The 23,201-nt window shown below is 47.4% G+C and overlaps 1 protein-coding gene across 2 annotated transcripts in view; it reads right to left on the bottom strand.

Moving 5' to 3' along the window:
• TRIM36 (tripartite motif containing 36) overlaps positions 1 to 23,201 on the bottom strand; it is a 1,273,623-nt gene that overhangs the window by 1,086,622 nt on the left and 163,800 nt on the right. Inside the window, exon 1 of one of the 2 annotated variants that reach the window (XM_069625520.1) lies at positions 8,848 to 9,136. The exons of the other annotated variant lie outside the window; for it this stretch is intronic. Within the exon in view, the coding sequence (XP_069481621.1) occupies positions 8,848 to 8,901 (54 nt within the window). The 5' untranslated portion in view covers positions 8,902 to 9,136. Of the gene's footprint in view, positions 1 to 8,847; positions 9,137 to 23,201 lie in introns of those variants that run through there. 2 annotated transcript variants of the gene reach the window in all.

Genomic DNA, 23,201 nt, shown 5'->3' with positions numbered 1-23,201 from the left:
GACCTGCAGAGAGAGAATGAACACTACGAAACTTACCTGGAACAGTATCCGGTCTTCAATCCATCGCTGACTTCAGTTCCGCTCACCTGAAGGTACGAACACCATCATCCTGCACCGCATGCATCCTGGAATACCATAACCTGGAAAGAGGAGAAAGAAAGACAGCATTACCGTTTCCTCCCGAATGAAGAAAGCCACACAATTCTTATCTGGGTAGTCATCTCCTGGTCAGTATCATTGCTGGAACATCACAGCGCCCAGCGAGGAACATCGCAACCTGCAAGGAGAGAAAAGACACAGGTTAGCAATATAAGGCGGAACAGTGCCGCGCATTACTCGCCTGACAGCATCGTGCACACACAGCTTTCGCCTACCGGCCCATGCTCATCTTCAAACTGCATGACAACACCAAAATACCTTTCCATACCTAAAAGGAAAGAAGCAAGACATTATTATACGAACTAAGAGGAACAAAAGATCTGCATATAAAGACTGTAAAGCAGCAAACCTACTGAGTCGCAGCAGGCCTGGATTCCCACAGGGGGGCTTGCACCAGTGAAGTAACTTGGTTGCTGCTCGCCCCCCACATCTACGCGCCCCTGCCACGAGGAGCAGGACGGAGAATCCACCTTTTACAATATTAAGGTGAGGAGAGGGCCCAAGGGGAGGAAGGAGTTGAGGCCAAGGGAGGTGGGAACACATAGACAATCTGTTATTGAATCCAGCTCTCCTGTATTGCAGACCCATCTTTAACCAGAGGCCTTACCAAGGGACCGGGAGAGCGTTCGAGAGTGCAAATCATCCAACCAGGGCTGGGTGGGGTCCCCGTGGATACCAGGTGAGCGTAACGCCACCTCCACACACCGATATGCCCAAGGTTATCAACTATGATAGGCCCACTGACGATTAATTCCAATGATCAACAGTCAATCGGAGCTTCCGGTCGTTACCCGGCAGCACGCAATGCTTCCAGCCCCCCTTCACTTTCTCCTTAGGATGTGCTGCTTTGGAGGCAATGCATTGGAAAATCTGCCTCAACAAAATTCAGAGTATGGGCCCAAAGGACAGTCCTCCATGCCGTAGATAATTTTATATTGCCGAAAGCACAAAGCTGGGTGCCGGCCAGCTGGTCAGTAATAATCGTCTAGTGGGGCCTCGCGGGCACGGCCACTCTTCTCCCTGCGTCCCACATGCACCACAGTGGGAAGAGAACCAGTACTATAATCTTCTCTCATTGCCCTTCCTGCTCCTTTTGTGCTCTCGGGTCCCTTGCAATAGGGTGTCTCCACTATAAATGCCAGTACTTAGTCACTTGCAGTGGTAATTGGAAACTGTGCCAGCCGCACCAGTACCACTTTAATTAAAATGTCCCTTTCCCAGGTCTGCCCAATGTTGCAGTGAGTCCGCTTATTCAACAGACCTATGTGTTGTGCTGCACTGTGTCCCATGGCACCTCGCACTCCTCACCTACACCAGCAGGCATCGCTGCTGAGCATTGAGCAGGTCCAGATCTCCAGGCTCACACGACATCCGCCTCCTCCATTTGTTCCCCTCCTTCAGTCAGTCTGCCATCGGGGCCCAGAGTGCATCCAGGCCCTGGCTCGCCTCAAGGAAGGAAGGAAGCAGCAGCAGCAGTGCCGTGGGGATATGAGGGTGGGGTGCCGTTCAGTAACATAAAGCAAAGGGGCGGGGGAGCGACCTGATCTTGTCCACCGCTCCCAGACTCCGGCACAGGCACCTCAGCCCGCTGGAGCCGGGTGCCACTGCCATCAATTCAACCTCTGCAGATGGGCCGTACCGCGGCCTTCCCGCCACCAAGATCTCTGGTTGTGCGTACCTCCTCCCGTTCTCTGCTCCACAGAATCGCCAGTTTACACAGGTCCGCGTCACAGCAGGGGGCGCTGAGCACAGTTCGCTTGAGTCTCTGGCTCCTCCCCCAGTCGGCCGTCTCAGTACCAGATCAAATTTGGCTGGGGCTCGGAGCCCGGCGGAGGTGTCCGCCGGGCAGATCTTATCAGTTTCACCGCCCCGCCTATAATTGCTGCAAGGTCCGCCGCCTCACCACCAACCACCTGGATTTTTTTCAAGTTTGCGCCCCGGGCGCTCAACAGTCGCTGCCCGCTGAGCTGCTTTTGAAATATGGCTCATGGAAGGGTATAAGATGGCTCAGGATGTTGCCAGGGTCGGAGCTTCAACTCAGGCAGCCAGTTCTTGTGCTGCTCAGCAGCTCCCCCTCAGGACTTTCCAAATTTGAAAGCAAATCCTGGCATGAATTGGTCCTAGTCTGTAACCCAGTACAAACAAAGTAATGTGATGAAGCTACTTTAACTTTTTATATTGCTCGATTTAATCGTAGTCCTCACTAGTTGTGGGCTGGTTAGAATTAATACCCTGGTTAGCTAAGTGGCAGGGCTTTGGGGTAGAGTGATTTCGCTACTCCTCACCCTGGCCACGCCTAACTTGGTAGTCACTGCTGGTTGACGGCTGGCCATTGGCTTCCCCTGCTGACACCAGCAGACAGTTTGGAGCCGCCAATGTAGGAGCCCCCCCTTTGCCTGTCGCCCTTAGCCACAGGGGTTGCACGGGCAGAGGGCTACCCTGGGAAGGTTAATTAAGAGCGGTGATTGGTCCAATCAGGGGAGGAGAGGAGGGATGTGGGTAATATAAATGGAACCGGGGAGAGGGTCGGGGTAATCGGTGGCTTGTGGCTCAAGCACGGTCAAACCAATGGGTGGAAATAAGGCCGAGGAGGGTCATCAACGTCCCGCACTGACATGCTGTTGAAGGAGTGTCCCCAGATAGCACGATCCTCCCAACAATGAGAGGCAATAATGGACTCTCCCAAGATGGGAATAAGGCTAAGACAAAGTGCGGGTGAGCTTAATGGGAATTTATATAAGTCAAAAATAGGGCATGCAAAGGACTCTGCAAACTCCGAGAGCGCTCCGTCTGACACTAGCAAAGACAGGCGTATATATTTACAAAATGCTTCATAAGAACCTACACACTATAGGGGGCACATGTTCGTGGGGATTGGGTGGCGACGACTAACTATAGGTGCAGCTGTGATGTGGTGCGCCGTGGTTGGTGGACGTCAATGGTTGGCAACGTGGGGTGGGCAGGTCAGCTGGGCTCATCCGGAAGGTGCTGTTGTGCCAGGCGTGGCCACTGTCATTGATGAACGTCTTTCTTGGCTTTCTGCCTTAAGGGCCACGCACACCCCATTCATTCAATACTGCAATATTATCTTTCCCTGTAAATCCTGCAATAGGTTATTCTACAGGTTAATGCAACACAGGAGGAATGCACCTAGAGTGGGGTCCTTTGGTAATACATCAATACATGGTTACCATCATCCTGTTGGCCGGGTATCTTAGGTCACGAGGTTGGGTCTCAGGGCAATGGGTGAGCTGTCTGGTTAGAAGTCATTATGAATGTGTTCCTACAGTGTTGCTATAATATTGGGTGTCCTAATTTTATAGGGACCATTAACCTGGGGTGAGCTGGTGGGTCGTGGAACCTAAGAAAGGGCACTCTTTGGCCTGCGTTTATGGCCGGGGTTTACTGTTGGGTTGTAAATAAGTCAGGTGGCTGGTCGAACCAAATTAACCGCAAAGGCCTGCTTAGAGTAAGTAGGATAATTAAGAATTTGCTGACAAGTAGACAGTGCGCTTATTTCGGTGCCAGATCCCAGCCTTTTTATTTCAGAGAATTTGGTAGCCAAGTTTTCTTCTGGGAGACAGGTACATCATATTTCGTCTAATTTGCAACTTCACTATGCCATTGCTGCCAATATGATCCAGAAAATATGAATACGAAGATTTTAAATTTCCCGGACTCATCATTCGCTTAATATAGAAGGTACATGCAGCAATCTTTTTCCGCATGGAAAGAGATTTTAACCCCAATTCGAAGCAAATTGCTTCCATCCGGACTGCTTGAGATGGACATAGAGCATCTTTCCAGAGCTCCCTATGTGTTTTTTGTTTGGTATGTTGCTGTTTCATAGTGCCTTCAAACGGATTTGGTGTTGGTGATTTTTACTTATTTATTGTGTTTGGTTAAATATAAACTTTTACAATGAATTCATAAAATGTTCATAAACACATCTAAAACAGATAAACAATTCATTGTCCTCAGATTAAAATTCTATATACATCAATTTCCTCGAAAAAAGTTAAATAAACTTCACATCATTTACCTTACATCACAGATTACAAAAATGATGTAACCAAATTATACAACGATATCACTTATTAACACTTACATATAGATGTGCAAAAAAGCAAAAAAACATTTATTATCACACATTATACATATAAAACACCCATTAAACATACCACTATTCCTAGTACCACTAAGATGTTTCCCTTCAGTATGTTGAGGATAATTTTTCACGAAGCTGTTTGTCAATTATTACTATAATTCCTGTTAGTCTAATTACCAACTTAGTACTGTTTCCACACATACACCGATTCCATAATGAATCTCTAATTAATTTAGAACTTAACTGTTAATGGTCAAAAGAATTAACCCTCAAGACCTCAAAGTGCTCACAAAACATCACTAAGTGTTTAAGGGTTTCAACTTCATTTTCATTCTTACACAACCAACAACCACCTGTCCGATTGGACCCTTCTTTCCTTTCCCAAAGTTGTACTTGTTCATTTGTTGGGAATTGGTTTAGCTTGTAACACAGATATAGGTTACGTGCAAATCATACACAGAAATTGCAATATATATTTTGGTCGATCGCCCCATTTTCTTGTGAATTTTGCAAATTCATAATATGCTTTATATCCGCCAATTCTGTCTGACAGCATACACCAATAGAACCTTTGAAACTTCAGCTTGCTGCTAGGAAGACCTGCAACTAATTCCTCATGTGTGACCATAATCAAATCCAAAATTGATTTCATTTTAACCGCAAATTTAGATAACGAATTCAAGGATCCTGTCAACATCATACATTTGACGACCTCATATAAAGAGTTGCTAGGTGGGTGTAAAATCTTCGCACGATTGTTTAGAAGGCACCAGTGCCACATTACTGACAAAGGAAGCAGGCCTAATTCATGGCATATGATGTCATTGGGAATTGCAGTAGATAAGCCTAACACCTTTTTCCACAGTGTTCCTTGCAAAGTATCCAAGATTTCATCAATTGCAACATTGCATATATCCAATATATATAAAATAGAAGGTTTAAATTTAACAAATAATACTGGATAATCGGAAGCAATGAAAAATTACAATATTTGGTTTAATTCTCATTTGAGACATTAGGGGTTTAAATCTATCAGTCAACAACTCTTTCCACCATTTCTTAGAGTATTGATCAGATAGAATATATCCCAAATACCTCCATGATTTCACAATTTCAATTTTTTCACAAACCATTGAACATTCAAACCTTTTTACTTTAACTTCCATCTGAAAAAATAATTCTTGATTTCGATTGTTTCACTGTGGGGTTATGCGATTCCGCGAATCCAGCGAAAAGGTTCAATTTAGTTTGCAAACCAAAAGGAGTTTTATCCATGATAAACAAATCTGCAAACCCAAGCCAATTTATTTTTAAATGGCCAAGTTTTGCTGGGAAAAAACTAGCATTGTTCGAACACTATTCAACATTCGAAATGTATATTGGTGATATGCCTATGCTTAATAAAAGTTGTTCAACAAACTGCTACTAAAATCACTAAATATAGGATACCTGTCCAACCTGCTCCCTCTTGCACCCATTCTTCATTCTCCCATCTTCCCCACACTCTCCTCTCTATAACATTTTTCTTACACTGAACTTCTACCCATCATTTGCACTGCCAACCCATCATGTGCTCCAACTGACCTTGTTGCATCACAAATTGTTAAGGAACTTGAACCCTTCACTTCCACTCAACTCTCTGTCTTACTAAACCGCAGTCTCTCAACTGGCATCTTCCCATCCTGTTACAAAACAGCCAGTCAAACCTCTCCTAAAGAAATCTAGTTTTGACCCAAACAATCCTTTACTCTACAGACCTGTCTCTCTCCTTCCCCATCACTCCTAACAACCCCTCATTCTACAGACATGTCTCTCTCCTTCCCTACCATTCCAAAAAGAGTGTCGTCTTCCACTGCATAGTCAACTATCTTGAGGTGCATTCACTTGCTAACCCCCTCCAATCTGGATTCCAATCCAAACACTCTGCAGAGATTGCTCTTATCAAAGTCTCTTATTCCATTACCAGGGGTCAATGTTTAAACTACTAGTCGGGCATAAGAAGTCACTCACCCCCTCAATTATACACATACACAACATAATGGTTCATACTCGTCAAGGCATGATCACTAGCAAAGGCAAAATGTGAGGTCTTCTCTTAACACTACCCAACCACTCTCATCCCTCCTTCGGTCCCACCCTTATAGATCTTTCTGCTGCATTCGACAATGTGGATCATCTCACCATCTTCCAAAAACTTTCTCTCCTTGGCTTCAAAGACAGTGTACTCGCACTTGGTGTCCTCATTTCTCACTGACTGCTTCTTCTCCATATCCAGATCCAGATCCTAACCCCTGGCACCCTTCCACTGGACACTCCTCAGGGAACAGTCCTAGATCCACTTCTGTTCACCTTATACAACTTATCCACAGCAAAATAATGTACTCCTTTGGATTTAACCATCACCCCCTTTGCTGATGATACTCCATCTTCACCTTCCTCTTCTTCGCCCCTGCAATCTCTGAACGCATAACCTAAAGCCATCTGAAACGGGATGACTCCAAGCTACTTCCTGCCTCAAATGAAAAAACAAAAAAAAAAAACACTCTTCCCCCTCTCTCGCCCCGGACAGCCCTCTCTTTGACAGCAACCTTCAAATCTTCCAGGACTTCACAACCACTGCAGTCAGACCCTCCATCTCCTAAACATTAGAATAACCTGCCCCTGAGGCAAAAATCAACTAAAACACCTGCTTCTACTATTATGCTCAGCAAACTAGACTACTGTGCAAACTTGGTCTACCCCTCTATGGTTATGCTCCCCTCAACAAAGGTCTCAACTTTGCAACATGCACCCTTTTCAACCTTCCCAGAAAAGCCTGCACCTTTACCTAAAATGCAAAATCGCTCCCTTTTTAAATTTCTGCTACTAGTCTGTAAAGCTATCCATGGACTTGTCCCTCTGCTGCTCACTTTCCCCACCCCAAACCGACTTGTTGACTGTATCTCACTGTACTCTCCCTCTGAAACACTATGCTCCTCGTCTCTTCGCAACCTGTCAATCCCACTACCCCATGTCGCCTGCTCCCCCTTTCACTTAGTTTCCATACTTGCCCCACGCTATTGGACTTACTAGGACTGCCTCCCTCCTTTCCATTATTGACCTACTTCGGAAGTCACTGATGTTTGAAATGAAACGGGTTCAACAAATACATGGTGACTCAGCAGGGACTCTTCTTCATACAAGTACTGCAATCAGGGCAAGAGGACGAGGAAAAAGAGCTCATCTTTCAACTAAACACCTTCTAGAAATCAAATGTCCAGCAAGACAAATTTGATTGTTGCCTCAACAATGTGGGTTCTGTGCCTTTAATAACGGGAAAAAACAAATGTCATTAATATGACTTGTGTGAATCACTTAAAAAGAACAAATATAGAAATTAGAACAGTATAGTGCAAGCCGTTTTTTTTCTTAAATGGGCGTTATTGAAAGCTTAACAAATGTTGCACTTCAGTGAACAGAAAGTTTTGCCAACTTGGAAAGAAGCTCAAAGCAAAGTTTTCAAATGCGGCTAAAAGAAAAGGTTAAGTGCCGTTTGGGGGCACCAAATTAAATAAGATCAAACAAAGGCTCATCGTTCACTAGTGTGTAGACGAGAGGGCAAAGAACTGGCTCGAGACAATGCATTTCTGTCAACAATGGATCAGTGGGGGAGGGAAGTGTCTGTTAGAATTACATGCAGCGCAAAGAAAATTACAGAACGGTCGAACGATTAGGGAAGAACTGCTCCCACCACCGCTATACCAGTAATCTGAAATAATACACCGGGGAAAACAAAAGTGCAACAGCCACCGACGCCTGCATTACAGGAGACGCACAATGTGAAATACAAGTAAAACGTAGAGATTGCCTTTATTTATCACCGGCTGTTCCAGATAAAACAGTTTCAAAGACAAGAAGTTGATCGTTACAGCAACAAATTATTCAAAAAGATGATCTGATCTAAAACCTTTCTAAGAGAAAAGATAACTATCAACTTCTATAAAGTGACAACGTTTTCATTCAGTTACTCTACTCAAATAATCCAAGGACAAATGAGTGCCCCATGTAGAAGTACTTCTGCATTTATAGCAGCGCACTTAGCCCGGGGGCATCTAGTCGCAACCACACTGTTATCCAGAGTCACACACACACTTTAAGTGCAACATCTGGGCTCGTTTTAGTGCAGCCACACAGTGGGTTCCTACACGTGTTCACGCGTTTGCAGTCCGTGGCAATGTAAACTTTGTGCAGCCGTGAGCGAACCGAGTGATTACGGTGCACTCATGCGAACAATCACCAGAGCGTTGAGCAAAGCCGCTACTGCCGAATAAGGCCATCCCACCAGGGTTAAAAACTGTGAAAGCACTGGAGCGACAGCATTGGAGAGGGGCAATCAGTTTCCACTGGACCAACACACCCACCCCCGCCCCCACCCACCCACCCGCGGTGTCGGCGACTCCTCCCGGGCAGAGTCCATGTCTCCTGCAGAATCTCTCAGAGGCGGGGGAGGGGCTGAGGTGGAGAAGGTGGTACAGGTCACATTTCACTTTTAAACCCCCACTTTATCTTGGAGACCCCTATTACGAGGGCGCGGTACTCACAGAGGTCTCGGCCAAAGCTAGCATCATCTCCTCCATCTCTTCGTCCTCCTCCATGGCCGTTCCCTCGGGTGTCAGCGCACGCACGCTCTCCAAGACTGCGAGAATCCAGGGGCGGGGTCTAGATGGGGGCGGGCCCGCGCCGGGGCTCACGCGCTACTGTGTGATGTGGCGGTTGGCACTGAAGGAGGAGAGCGCACTGGCGCGCACGAACCTGCCACCTGCCGGGAGGGGGAGGAACCGCTGCACGCTTGCCCCAGGACTTGAAATCCCTCCGCCTGAGCGCAGATCTGGCGGGCTGGCAGAGGGTCTCCTACGTCACAGCCAAGACCACTACACAATGTGCTGACACATGGAGGAGCAGACCGGCACTAACCCGTACCCCGATGCCACCAACTCGGCAGGTCTGCGAGACTCGGTTTATTATGAATCGGGCCACTTTAGGCTGCACGCGTATTGTGCGAGCTTCCTGGTGTGCTTCAGGTGTCACCCTGTTGGGGCATGGGTTGGCATACTGCTTCAGTTAACTAGTATGTGTCGCAAGTATTGATGGCTTCAGGTGAACCACCTTGGGGGAGGCATGCAGCTGTAGTGCTAAACAAGTGTCCATTTTCTCATGGTATGCCATGGTCGTCCTGATGCTTCTGGTTCCCCGGCCCTACGCAATACAAGAGCCGCAGACTTTTTGCGGGGGACTTGCTGACGTCAATACCTTTGTATTTCTTGCGGTTGCTGGAATCGCAAGGCCGCCCCCCCAACCACCACGTTATGCGTGAGAGGGGTCGGGTATCATTTTGTGCTGTCACGCGGGAGCCCCGTATGTGTCTGTTGGTATAGGGTTGCCAAACCTCTAGCTGTGGCGCTGCAGGTGCCAACACTCCAGCGGAACTGTTCTAGCGCTCCATACCAATAGCTTCATAAGACATAGGCTACTCCGATACTTAAAAGGTGTGGGCATTTCATTGTGGCTGCACGAGAGCAGCTGGGCTTCAACAGGCTTAGGTTACGCTGCTCTGGTGCTTAAAATGCTGCGCGCCATGGAAACTCCGTAATCATGGTCCACGTGGACGTTCTGTACTGTGAGACACTTTAATGAATTATGACTTCGCATGTTTGTTGTTCTATACCAGGGTGTACACCTCTAGGTGCATAGCTCTCAACTCACACGCTTTTGGCGGGTGTCACCCGCCTTGTAAACAGCTGACTCACCCGCCAAGCCTCCTGCACGCCCATTCATTTCAATGGGCCTCTCACCCGCCAAAAATAAAATCGGGTGTTTTCACCCGCCTTTGCAACACAAATGGTTGAGAGCTATGTAGGTGCATTCAGTGACACTGGCCCTAGTCTGTCGACGTCGTGCAAATATACCACTCGGAGATATTCCAAATGCTCGGCCATAGGAACGTCAACACACCTCACAGTAAAGAGGTGTATTGGAAGAGCAATAGTAAATGCAGGTAAGATTACCCCGGGATTACACAACGTCTCACACAATGTATTTTTTTCGAGTGTAGTGGAACGGGCACGTCTCACTAGTACGGGTTTTCGTCCTCTACTGGCGAAGAAAGTTAACATACAACCAGAAGCGACCATTGCGGGCTTCCGTTTATTCGAAGTATAAAGTACCGCAGGGGCTCCAACCGCCTTGTTCCAATTTACATTCTTGTTTCAATGTAGGCCGGGAGGATAGCTCAGGGGCCGTAGCAACACAGGTCCGAATCCCGGACTCGCGCTTAGAAACGGGTCTCCGGTATTATTAAGCGTGTTATAAAAGAAGAATTATAATAATGTATCTGCTTTCTTAATCTAACTCCCATAAATCATCTCAAGGAGTACAACTTGTAAATGAAAAGGACAGGTCAACTAAATAATATGACATGGTGAACCACACACACTTGCATTGGATAATGTCCACCGTACCAAATTATAGCCTTTTTCGCATGAGACGTTCCGCACCAGGAATCCTATACCATTACACCTCAAACTTTAACAATTCTTTTTATATTGAGGAACATTAGCATGTTATCCGAATACATTACTGATCCAACAGTCGCTTCACTTGAAAGTCAGCTTTCACACCAAGGATATTTGAGAACCTCTTCCAGTGCTATGGACTCAGCACCTCCCATTGGTTTATTTATTTATTGTGTATTTGTAAGGAGCTTATACATCAAGAAATTGTGTTTCAAAGCGCCCGCACGGCAAAAAGGAGGGAATAAAGGCAAAGGGAATAAATGGTAGAACTGGAAAGGGGTGGTCCTACTAGGCCTTGTGACCATTCAGAACATACAAGTGCTCACCCATATCCACACCTCTGTTTCAGTTTGTGCTCTTGGGGCATTCGGTCTCTTCCAGCAGGTCTTCTCTGTGGTCCGCTATCACATGACAATATGTTTCCGGCAACGGCACATCCCTAGGTCTACGAAGTTTATGGAACGTGTTGCAGTTCCATATTACTTTGTCAACGCCACTTGCCACACTAACAATGGATCCTTTTCGGGTTGGCAACTTGCACCGAGTGGTTTTGTACAGAAGAAAGAGCTTTTGCTGGGGATGTAGAGTATGAACGATCAATGTTTATACTTCTAAGTGCTCGTCTGATGCTCTTCTTCCGGGTGACACTTCAGGAGAAATCCCGGTGTCATGAGGAACGCTTTGTTTAAAAAAATCAAAGCATTCTATGTGCCTGTTGGACATGGGCCAGCAGGGGTTGAGGAGTTTGTAGACTTGTCATATAAGCCAAAGGCTCAAACTCTTTACTCAGAAAGGACGGCCTGTTGCGGAAGCACATTGACTTGGGTTCACCATAGGCCGCAAACTACTCAGACAACCTGAGCAAGTGAAACCTACTATACAGTCTGCTAACAAAAGAAAAAAAAAAAAAACGGCATGAGGGGCACAATATCATAGGGCTGGGCTGGAAATATTCATTGCTGACGTTCATGCGGGGGGCATTCCAGATTCAGTCTTGGAATGGAAACCCCCTCCCTCCCCCCATCTCCAACTAACCTCAATGTGAACGTGCGTATATATATATATATATATATATATATATATATATATATATATATATATATATATGGTGAGAAAAAAAGGAGGAGAGGGGCGCACTCCAGTTCCCTGCACAGTACACCTTCTCAGCCACAGGTGTTCTCCTCCGACCGGTTTCTGTGCCAATACACGTCATCAGGGAGGCTGTCTTAACTTGCAGCTCACAGCAAGTGCAGGTGTTAACACTTAGTGAGGATTGTGCTGCAAGGACTTCTGGTAGCTGTAGTCATCAGGTTTGCAGGGAACAGACTCACACCCAATCCCACAGTGGGGAAAGGGGGGGAGTAGCCTACAGTGAGGCACTCCAAAGTAGGGCATAAATTACCCCGGTGCAGCACCCAACAAGATTTCTGAAGATTCCACCCTTCAGAAAACTTGGAAATATGGTGAGAAAAAAAGGAGGAGAGGGGCGCACTCCAGTTCCCTGCACAGTACACCTTCTCAGCCACAGGTGTTCTCCTCCGACCGGTTTCTGTGCCAATACACGTCATCAGGGAGGCTGTCTTAACTTGCAGCTCACAGCAAGTGCAGGTGTTAACACTTAGTGAGGATTGTGCTGCAAGGACTTCTGGTAGCTGTAGTCATCAGGTTTGCAGGGAACAGACTCACACCCAATCCCACAGTGGGGAAAGGGGGGGAGTAGCCTACAGTGAGGCACTCCAAAGTAGGGCATAAATTACCCCGGTGCAGCACCCAACAAGATTTCTGAAGATTCCACCCTTCAGAAAACTTGGAAATATGGTGAGAAAAAAAGGAGGAGAGGGGCGCACTCCAGTTCCCTGCACAGTACACCTTCTCAGCCACAGGTGTTCTCCTCCGACCGGTTTCTGTGCCAATACACGTCATCAGGGAGGCTGTCTTAACTTGCAGCTCACAGCAAGTGCAGGTGTTAACACTTAGTGAGGATTGTGCTGCAAGGACTTCTGGTAGCTGTAGTCATCAGGTTTGCAGGGAACAGACTCACACCCAATCCCACAGTGGGGAAAGGGGGGGAGTAGCCTACAGTGAGGCACTCCAAAGTAGGGCATAAATTACCCCGGTGCAGCACCCAACAAGATTTCTGAAGATTCCACCCTTCAGAAAACTTGGAAATATGGTGAGAAAAAAAGGAGGAGAGGGGCGCACTCCAGTTCCCTGCACAGTACACCTTCTCAGCCACAGGTGTTCTCCTCCGACCGGTTTCTGTGCCAATACACGTCATCAGGGAGGCTGTCTGTATTGGCACAGAAACCGGTCGGAGGAGAACACCTGTGGCTGAGAAGGTGTACTGTGCAGGGAACTGGAGTGCGCCCCTCTCCTCCTTTTTTTCTCACCATATATATATATATATATATATATATATATAAAAAAAAAAGTAACCTCACAGTCCCCCCCCTTTCGCACTTTCAGTGCAACCATTTTGACTCAACCTCTTACACAAGGAGTGGTTTTATGAAAACTTAGCCCAAGCAGAGATGCCTTTACTTTGCCCATAAACTACAATCAAAGGCAACAAAATGTCAATTCAACTTGTATGGTTCGAAATTTAGGGGAGCTTGGAGCCATTTAATGCTGGATAATCAGGTGCTGCTTTTAGCTCCTGCTTAGCCAATTTTAATTTCGATCCCTGAACTTGTATCGTCATCAAATTCTCCACTGCCATTGCAACTGTATAGATTCTTACAGCAACTGCTGCGTCATAAAGAATGGCTATAAATGTCGGTGGTCTATTATAGAACTGGGGTAGGAAAGGCTATTCTGAGCCATCATCCCACTTTCTCTGCAGCAGAAAAATATTACTCCTAAAAAGGAAAACAGGGAAGAGTATCAGACCCCACAATAGCGGTGAGGTAAGGCATCGATTTCCTTAACAATTGAACACATTACATCATGGGAATATACAAGGTGGCTGTATGATGAGCTACGTTAAAAGCACAATTTCCTCATTCAATAGGACCTCCAACACCTGTGAACTCTTTCACATCTGTTATCTTTCTTGCTTCTGGTAATAACTGCAACAGATTATCGTATCTCCTGTGCAAAACCTTTGGCCACCTCCACTGATACTCTAGATGTATGTTTACTGACCTCTGTTCAACAGGCCAGAAAGCATGAAATTGTTGGCTTTGGGTGTCCAAGATAAAATGAATGTTGACAGAGGGCACAGACACCAACTCTACACAGAAATACATTTTCTGAAATAACAGTTTACCATATAGGGTAACTCCAAACACCAACCCACCCCAACAAACCCCATTTCCTACCAATAACACCTTTTCTCTTCCTAACTTGCTACGACATTATAGCGGTGGAGGTGTTGTGCAAGGGTTTGGTTCAGAAGCTTCAGAAACGCTGTTGGAACATTGCTATCCGGTTGCCTCTTTATGTCCTGATGCCTACCCCCGGGCATCAGGACCAAGCCCATCAGCTCCGGGAGCAGGCATCCAGATTCTTATTAAAACCCCAACAGCCCCAGCTGGGGGCTGTTTGGGTTCAGTCCTGGCGCCTTAGGCGCCAGGCTCATCATAGAAATCAGTCCTGGCGCCATGGGCACCAGGCTCATGGACTTTACTTACCTGATGCAGACCATGCTGCAAGTGAGTCCAAGCCAACGTGAGGCCTGGATGGGACCATTTTATTACAGGGACTATTTTCTTACTCAGGCGTGCTTCTGGGGAACTTCTTACTTGGAACTACTTTGGAAGCTATTTAAACCACTCCCGAACAGCAGCACACGCTTCGCGTTATTCTGCATCCAGCAGCGTAACGCTCACCGTGCCTGCAGTCAGCATCCAGTCTTCTGCCACGCCCGCCTCAAATCTGGAACTCCTAAAACAAAGAGGAAAGAAAAGGACAAGGTTAGAAAACCAACTATTTTCGAATTCCTCACCTGACTCCGGATCCATCTCGCCTCCGAACCTAGAAAGAACATCATTTCAGTACGCGTCGCATCTCCAGCTGCAGCGCCGCGCCATACTCACCAGTTCTCGCAGCATCTTTCGATTCGGCTCTGCCTCCATCATTTCTTCGCCGAACTCCGACACCTGGGGGACAAAAGAAAACAACAAGGTGAGCTGAGAAAACCAACAAATATAACTCTTATCACTATAGACTAACCCAATTACCACCGGAGGCATTCTCCATATCTTCATGTGCCGCACCTGCAAAGAGAGAGAAAAACAACACGTTAAAACACGTGCAACATTTAACGAACAGCGTCGGGTAATACAGACTCTTACCTGAGCGCCACCAGCTACCACGAGAGCACCTTCTCACGAACTCAGCTGCAAGAAAAGGAAGGACATGAACATCGGACATATTGAACTCAATGAACTTGATACTTACTGGTCCTCGCCAGGAACCTCAGAGTCAGTACTCTCCGGAACTCTCCCACGCCTTCAAACCAGTGAAGTAACTGGCATCAACGCGCCCCTGAAATCCATGCAGGATGGAGAGCTCATCTTTCAAGAGCATAAGGTGAGATTGGTGAGAGGGCACTTCCGAGGTGATTAGTGGGAGGACTGTGGGGGGGTGCCATCACTTGAATCCACGGGCGGCCAAATCCATCTCTCCACTTGCAGGAGAATACTTCTACGGGTCAAGCAAACAAGATTAGGAGGGCCAGTCCAGTCAGTCATCTCTGCACTACGCATCACGTTGGTGGAGACCGCAGCCGTCCGGGTCCGACCGATGCCCCTGTGGGAGCCAGGTGAGCGTAACACTTTACTCTCCTGAATTGAGGCCCTTCCGCTTTAAGGAACGTACTGAACGTGCTGGATAAACTGGCTACGCGAAGCGTAGCGAAGTGTTGTGCAAGTGTTTGGCAACGTGGTTGGGCAACGGTGGTGGTTTGTCTCCCTGTGCTTTCCAAGTGGACTCACAGGATTCATTGGACTAAATGGAATCACTGGTCACTTACGTCGGCATCGCAGTGGAAGCATCCTTGGATCCGTGAGGACCTGCTCTCAAACCTTGACTCTAATACCCCTTGTGTTCTCATCTTGCTCAACCTCTCTTCTGCCTTTGACACTGTTAACCACACCATCCTGCTCAACCGTCTCCGTGATAACCTGGGTATCACTGGTCAAGCTCTGGCGTGGCTGTCCTCCTTCCTCTCCAATCGACCCTCCCAGGTCCAACTGGGTTCCTTCCTCTCCGACATCTTTTTCTCTACCTGTGGTGTCCTCCAGGGATCTAACCTCTCCCCCTGGCTGTTCAATCAGTATCTTGCACTTCTTGCTCACCGCATAGCCGCTCTCTGTCCCAACTTTCAGTGCTATGCGGATGATACCGAGCTCATTTTCAGGCTACCCTCGGCCTTCTCTTCCACTTCCCTCATCTCTGACTGTCTTTCTGCTATCCAGGAATGGTGTGCCGCCAACAACCTCTGCCTTAACGCCAGTAAGACTGAGATTCTACTTATCGGCACACCCACTCCCTCCTTCCCTGCAGCTCTCTGGCCGGCCTCCCTTAGCCCTCTTCCTGCTCCTACCTGCACGGCAAAAAACCACGGGGTCATCTTCGACTCCACACTCTCCTTATCTCCTCACATCTCTGACGTCTCTAAGAAGTCACACTACCAGCTACACCTCCTCAGAGGTATCCTTCCTTTTCTCTCCTTCCCCCAGAAGCTCACTGTCTCCAGAGCTCTGGTTCTCTCTAGGCAGGACTACTGTAACAGCCTCTATCTGAATCTTCCTGCCTCTACTCTCCGCCCTTTGCAACTCATCCAGAACATGACTGCGAGACTTGTCCTTGGCCTCAAGCCCAGGGACCGTATCCCTCCAGGACTGAAATCACTACACTGGCTCCCAGTGGCTGCAAGGATTAAGTTCAAAACCCTCTGCATTGTCCACAAGGCCTTCTGGGGCCTTGGGCCAAAATACCTGCAACTCTCTCTTCCTAAATATCTTCCTTCTCGAGCCCTTCGCTCATCCACCTCCATCTACCTCAGGGTCAGCCGCTTCTCCAAGCAACAAGCTGGTGGTAGATCTCTCGCTGCAGCAGGGGCCTCCCTCTGGAACAGCCTTCCTGCCTCGCTGAAACTTGAGGAGAACCGTCTCCGGTTCCGGAAGCACCTCAAAACCTTCCTCTTTGCCTCCGCTTTCTCTCCCTCTCTCCCCTGCTAAAAATCACTGAACCTGCACTAAATCTGCAACTGGGCCACTCACCGATCTCTTGTCCTGGCCCAGCCACTCTTCCTTGCACTTCCTCTATGCACTACGGGACTGTCTCTGTATCCTACAGCCCCTTCTCCCGGCACTTGCCACCAGCTGGCCCCATTATTTATCTTGTATTCTACCAACCATGTACTGCACTTCCCCTCTCCCCTTCCCCTGCACTTTTTCCCAGTCCCCCTACCCTTGCACTTGCGCAATCTGAATGACACCTGGCCTAGTAGGATCGTTGTCTGTCTCTCATTGTTCCCCCCCCCCGCCTCGCCGCGCCTTGAAACACTTGTGTATAGGCGCGTTACAAATGCCATATCATATCATATATCGTTTATCACATTTTCTGAAATCCCAACGTTAAGTCGAACGACGTGGAAGGCAAGTAAAGGGAATTGCGACTGATCTGGTGTATTGCCTTTGTCTCTCCAGGCCGGAGGGGGCAGGGGAGGAGAGACGGACTCTGGCGGCTCCTTGAGCTGTCGGTCGTTCCCTGAGCCTGAGAGAGTCCACATGGCTTGACAGTATTTGTTGCACTGGAACATCGTTTTAGGCTGCTTAATATACGGACCGGGAGCTGGGGCTGCGAGTAAGTCTCTCCCCATTTGTCGCAGCCTCTTAAACAGAAATTAGGAGACTAGCAAACATTTACTGGCGGTCTTGCTGTAGTCGGTGTGGGGTTGCGAGTAAGTCTCTCCCCACTTCTGTGACCGTGGCTGAGACTGAAAGTTGGGTCAGTTTAAAGCACATTATGAGAACTGCGATAGTTACTGCCTGACTTGCTATAAATTCGGTTATTGGGGCTGCGAGCAACTCCCTCCCCATTCCTGGAATAGCAGCGCAGATTGAATCATTTTTCTTGAAAATATACATTTTGGCTTTTACCACACACCAATTTAGATTTATTAATCAGCACGTGTGTTGTCTGGGGCTGCGAGGTCGGCTCCCCTCCGGCACGCACACTGCTTAAATTCACACTTCTTTTCCTTTTAGGGTTCAATATTTATGGAAAGATTTATTACAGCGCCTGCTAGCATATATACTGTCTGAGTTATAAGCTAACAGTTCATAATAGCGGTGGCCTGGCTTTTGTTTACTTATTTATTGTGGATATTGCGTTCTGCGCTGTTGAAAACCTGAAATTGAATGTTGGCGTTAGTAATTTAATTTTATTGATTAGCGTGTGTGCTTTCTGGGGCTGCAAGGACCTCTCGCCCCGGCACACACACTGCTTAAGAACACCTCATTTTTGCAGCATTCTTGGGTAATATTGTGGGAGCAATTTAATTTTGAGGTCTAACTTTGGATAACCTATAGTCTTTAAAGGAAAACCTGAGGTGTAGGTCTTTGGCAAGGTCTTTTGCAAGATCAACTAACATGGGCGTCACGCTTAGAAGCATGGGTAGTTTGGCTGAAGAGGCCCTGCAGCAGGGGCGTAGAGGTCCCCCTCAGGTAGTAATCACACTGTTGCCAGTTCCTCAATCGTTCCTAGTGGGCAATGGAGGCCCACCACTACTAATACCAGAAGGTACCCTGCCGAGAACTCCATCCGGAGCCCCAATGGTAGAAAAGGAGGTTCGGGAGGATGTTACGCAGGGCCAACAAAGGAAGTAGACTTAATGGCTGAGGTTGTGGGGGACATAAATCGAGTCCTCTCAAACATTGAATTAAATGTGAATTCTATGGTGGCAGAGTCAAGGCTGATGGAGAATGACCTAGTTTCTGATCATTCAATTCTGGACCCTTTGCTATAACATGAGCTAGGCAGAAAGGCCCGGCAGACACTGGAGTCTAAATTCAAAGAATTGTTAATTCCGGAATTCCAATTGCGAGACTTGGGTTGTAGAGAGAGCCCACCCCATCGGCATTCTATTAACAATCAAACTAAGGGTTGTGGCTTGATGGACTACAGCTTTCCCAGGGTGGAAGGGGTATGGCAAGGAGGTAGGGGAACAAAACTAAGTATAAATAGTTTAGGAATAGGTCCTGATGCAGAGATACCAGGGCCGGAGGCTTTAAAAGATGGCCCTGACCAGGATCAGTTACCTCCAATTGATGAACTGTCATTTCCAATTTTGTCCAGAATCATGGACTCTATGGACAGAGGCTATGATACATTGAACTTTGAAATTAGGGACCTTAGGAAATCAGTGAAAGAACTACTGAACAAGGTGCATTTATTAGAGGGTTACATAATGGCAGTGCCGGTCTTCAACACTCTGCATTCAAAAGGGAATGGCCTGGTAGGGGTTGGTATCCCGGAGGAAGGGGAGGCGGTGACCAATAATATACAACCCCCGGTGGTAAATGAAGGCTCTAAGGGGGGGTGGGGGGGAGGAGTGATCGGCCTAGCTGAGGAAGTAGATCAATCTGACATAGCCCCTCCATCAGTGTCATGCCTTGGACTTCTACAAGTTCAGGGAAAAATCTTTTGAGTAGTAGCCCAAAGGGTAAGAAAGTGGCTAATGCCTTTAAAAAGCCTAAAAATTGTAAGCTCCCTTCTACCCAACAAAATAAGGGGTCAAGAAAATTCTTGCGAAACTTACGTATGGAAGTGGACAAACATATGCAGGCCGACAGGGACGCACTGGAGAGGGAAAAAAAAAAAAAAGAGACTTCTTTAAAAATAGGAAAGGAGTAGATAAAGAAAGGGCAGTGATTGTTGAACCCGATAAGGTCACATTAGGTGTTAACATACAGGAGGACAGCCCCTCGTTTGATTAAAGCAACATTTCAGTTTACCCGGTGGATGGGGACAGCTTGGACGAGGGGTGCACAACTGATTTTGACAGAGGGCCGAAAGTACCTTGCATGAGGGCTATAGTAGGCCGAAAAGTAAATGTGGGCGGGGCGTGGCAGGAGGCTTTTTAAACCCCCAATTTGTACTAAACACATGGAAAAAGAATGTTTTTGAGGGGTAACGATTTTTATTTGCATTTCAAACTTACATTTTGTACTACACATTTTCCATTGTTATAATTTATTTCTATTTAGTTATTGTATCTCGCCTGTTTAATTAACTTATATATATTTTATTGACCCTAGATTGGACATGCCGTTATTTTGGACTGCTACAGTTTGCTATTTGGGTTGCCCAAGAGCAGTATGGCCTTCGTTGAATCAGGTTTCCTCAAAAAGCCAAAGATGAACATCTCCTAACTGTGCCTGTTTTAGCTTTATTATTGGGTTCACTCTTGGAGTGCAACACTATGCCCCATGGCCCCCTCACCCCCAACCAAACACTATGCCCCATGCCCCTCACCCCCAACCAAACACTCGGCCCCAGGGCCCCCTCACCCCCAACCAAACACTATGCCCCATGTCCCTCACCCCCAACCAAACACTATACCCCATGGCCCCCTCACCCCCAACCAAACACTATGCCCCATGGCCCTCTTACCCCCAACCAAACACTATGCCCCATGGCCCCCTCAAACCCAACCAAACAATGCCCCATGGCCCCCTCAAACCCAACCAAACACAATGCCCTATGGCCCCCTCACCCATACAGACCCGAACCCCCACCCCCCAACTCAGCACACACACAAACATGCACCCATACAGACCCGAACCCCCCACCCCCCCAGCTCTGCACACACACAAACATGCACCCATACAGACCCGAACCCCCCCACCCCCAACTCAGCACACACACAAACATGCACCCATACAGACCCGAACCCCCCACTCCCCCAACTCCAAACCCCCCACCCCCCAACTCAGCACACACACTCAAGCATGCACCCATACAGACCCGAACCCCCCCCAACTCCGCACACGCACAAACATGCACCCATACAGACCAGAACCCCCACCCCCCAACTCAGCACACTCTCAAACATGCAAACATACAGACCCAAACCCCCACCCCCCAACTCGGCACACACACAGACCTGAACCCCCCACCCCCAACTCAGCACACACACAAACATGCACCCATACAGACCCGAACCCCCCACCCCCCAACTCAGCACACAAAAAACATTCAAATCAAAATATTCATACACATCCGACAACCCCCTCCACCCCTGCATCTCAACATACACACAAAAAACATTCAAATCCAAACATTCATACACATCCGACACCCCCCACCCCCGCATCTCAACATACACACAAAAAACATTCAAATCCAAACATTCATACACATCCAACACCCCCCCAAACCCCGCATCTCAACATACACACAAAATACATTCAAATCCAAACATTCATACACATCCGACACCCCCCAAACCCCGCATCTCAACATACACACAAAAAACATTGAAATCCTAACATTCATACACATCCAACACCCCCCCATCGCAACATACACACACACACAAACAAAGCAAAACAGACCCGACACACAAACACAAACAGACCACTTACCGGAGACGTGCTGGAAGGCAGGTTAGCGGCAGGTAAGCTGGAACGCTGGAATCGTACTACGGCTGGCGTGGTCCAAGGCTGAAATGCCTTCCGGCATCAATCCTTATGGACCACGCCAGCCGTAGTGCTGGCCCTCCATTGGTGCAGCACACACGCATTACGTGGCTCGTAGGAGCGACGTGGTGTGTGTGCGCTGAGCCAATGAGGGCCAGTGTTTTGTCCGGCCCGGAAGACAACAAAGAATTTCCTAATGGAGGGCGGCCGCGGGCCGCCCTCCATTAGGAAAGTCTTTGTGCCTCGCGGGCCGGACAAAAGAGCATGGCGGGCCGCAACTGGCCCGCGGGCCGTATGTTGTGCACCCATGGCTTAGACTGTGAGAAAGTTGTGGGTACTAAGGATTTGTCCAAAATGGATTTCAGAGAGGGGAAGGGTGCAGGGAAGTGTTGTTTATTAAAGGAGCCCAAGGTGTCCCCCTTGGATGGACCACAAGATATGCACAGCGCAAAATCACCCGAAGGGGGCCTTAAGATCCAGCATCCTAAGGTGGAGAAACTTTATGCTATTTTCACTAAACCGGTGGTGGTGAAGGATTTAACAGAAGAGTTGCCATCGATAAAGGTCCATTTGACCATGCCAGCAACACCATCAAGCATAGTGGAAGAAGTAAGGTTGGGTGACCCAAAAAGCAAGCTGGTGGAAGTTTCTAGGGGTTTTGGTGGTAGAGAGGAGGTACAGAGAAGGTCTCTGAAAAAAATCGTTAGGCCAACAGGTCTCAAACACTCCACAAAAAGGGGTACCGGAGGATGCTCACTTATGTATTTTTATGAATCAGCTCTTCGAGAGTTCAAATAGGTACCCCTTGAATAGACACTACATTCTGGCTCTAATGCACAAAATCCCTAATTTGAGATTGTTGTCACCAGGGGACATTAGAACGGTTGAATTTGTGTATGATGACTGTTTGGACATAGTAAAACTCCATTTGAGATCACCTTTGATAAAGGAAATTATTATGGCTGAGAAAGAGCACTTTCTGGCACTAGGTTTTGAGATAACCAATACAGGGCCCTCAATATGGTCTAGTTTGACACCAATATATCAAGACAAGAAGAGTAAGATGCATGAATTAAGAGACACCTACAACAAGGAGATTTTTAGCTCAAGATGTTATACCCAAGACCCCATGAAAAGAAGAGGGGAGGGTGTATGGGAGGAGGGCAGATACCTACAACATACATGATGGTCCAACTGGTCACTAATTACATGGAATTCGAGAGGCTATAAGAACATTATGAGTAACTATGACCTATTCGTATCATTTGATATCATTTGCTTACAGGAAACCTTTTTGCAGGACACCAATAATTGATGGGTTTGAGGTGGAACATATTATGGCTTACCAGGGAGAGATGGGTAGGCCATTTGGGTGTTTAATAACAGCAGTCAAACGGTCTCTGGGAATTATTATGCAGAAAATAGAAACAGATAGGCCAGATATTTTGGTGGTGTTGCTAGAATGGCAAGAGAACACGATAGGGCCCTCAAGTAAATGTTTCTTGGTAAATGTTTATTTTAGTCCAATAAAAGAACAGCTGGAGGAGGCCCTGACAGTTGTGTCTTTTATACTACTGGGCGAGTTCCCCGCTGATGGGGCTTCTGTGATAATCGTTGGGGACTTTAACGCGGAATGTTTAGAGGATGAGTGGAACCCGCATCAAAATAGGAAAACTATAGGCAAGGAAGCTAGGGAGAGGGGTAGAAGAATCAGGACATAATTTGAAGCAT

This window comes from Ambystoma mexicanum, chromosome 6p (genome assembly GCF_040938575.1).
Source record: "Ambystoma mexicanum isolate Mex_15411 chromosome 6p, UKY_AmexF1_1, whole genome shotgun sequence".
Classification (NCBI taxonomy): domain Eukaryota; kingdom Metazoa; phylum Chordata; class Amphibia; order Caudata; family Ambystomatidae; genus Ambystoma; species Ambystoma mexicanum.
The sequence above is the reverse complement of the archived record's forward strand: the minus strand, read 5'-3'. Positions and strand labels throughout refer to the sequence as shown.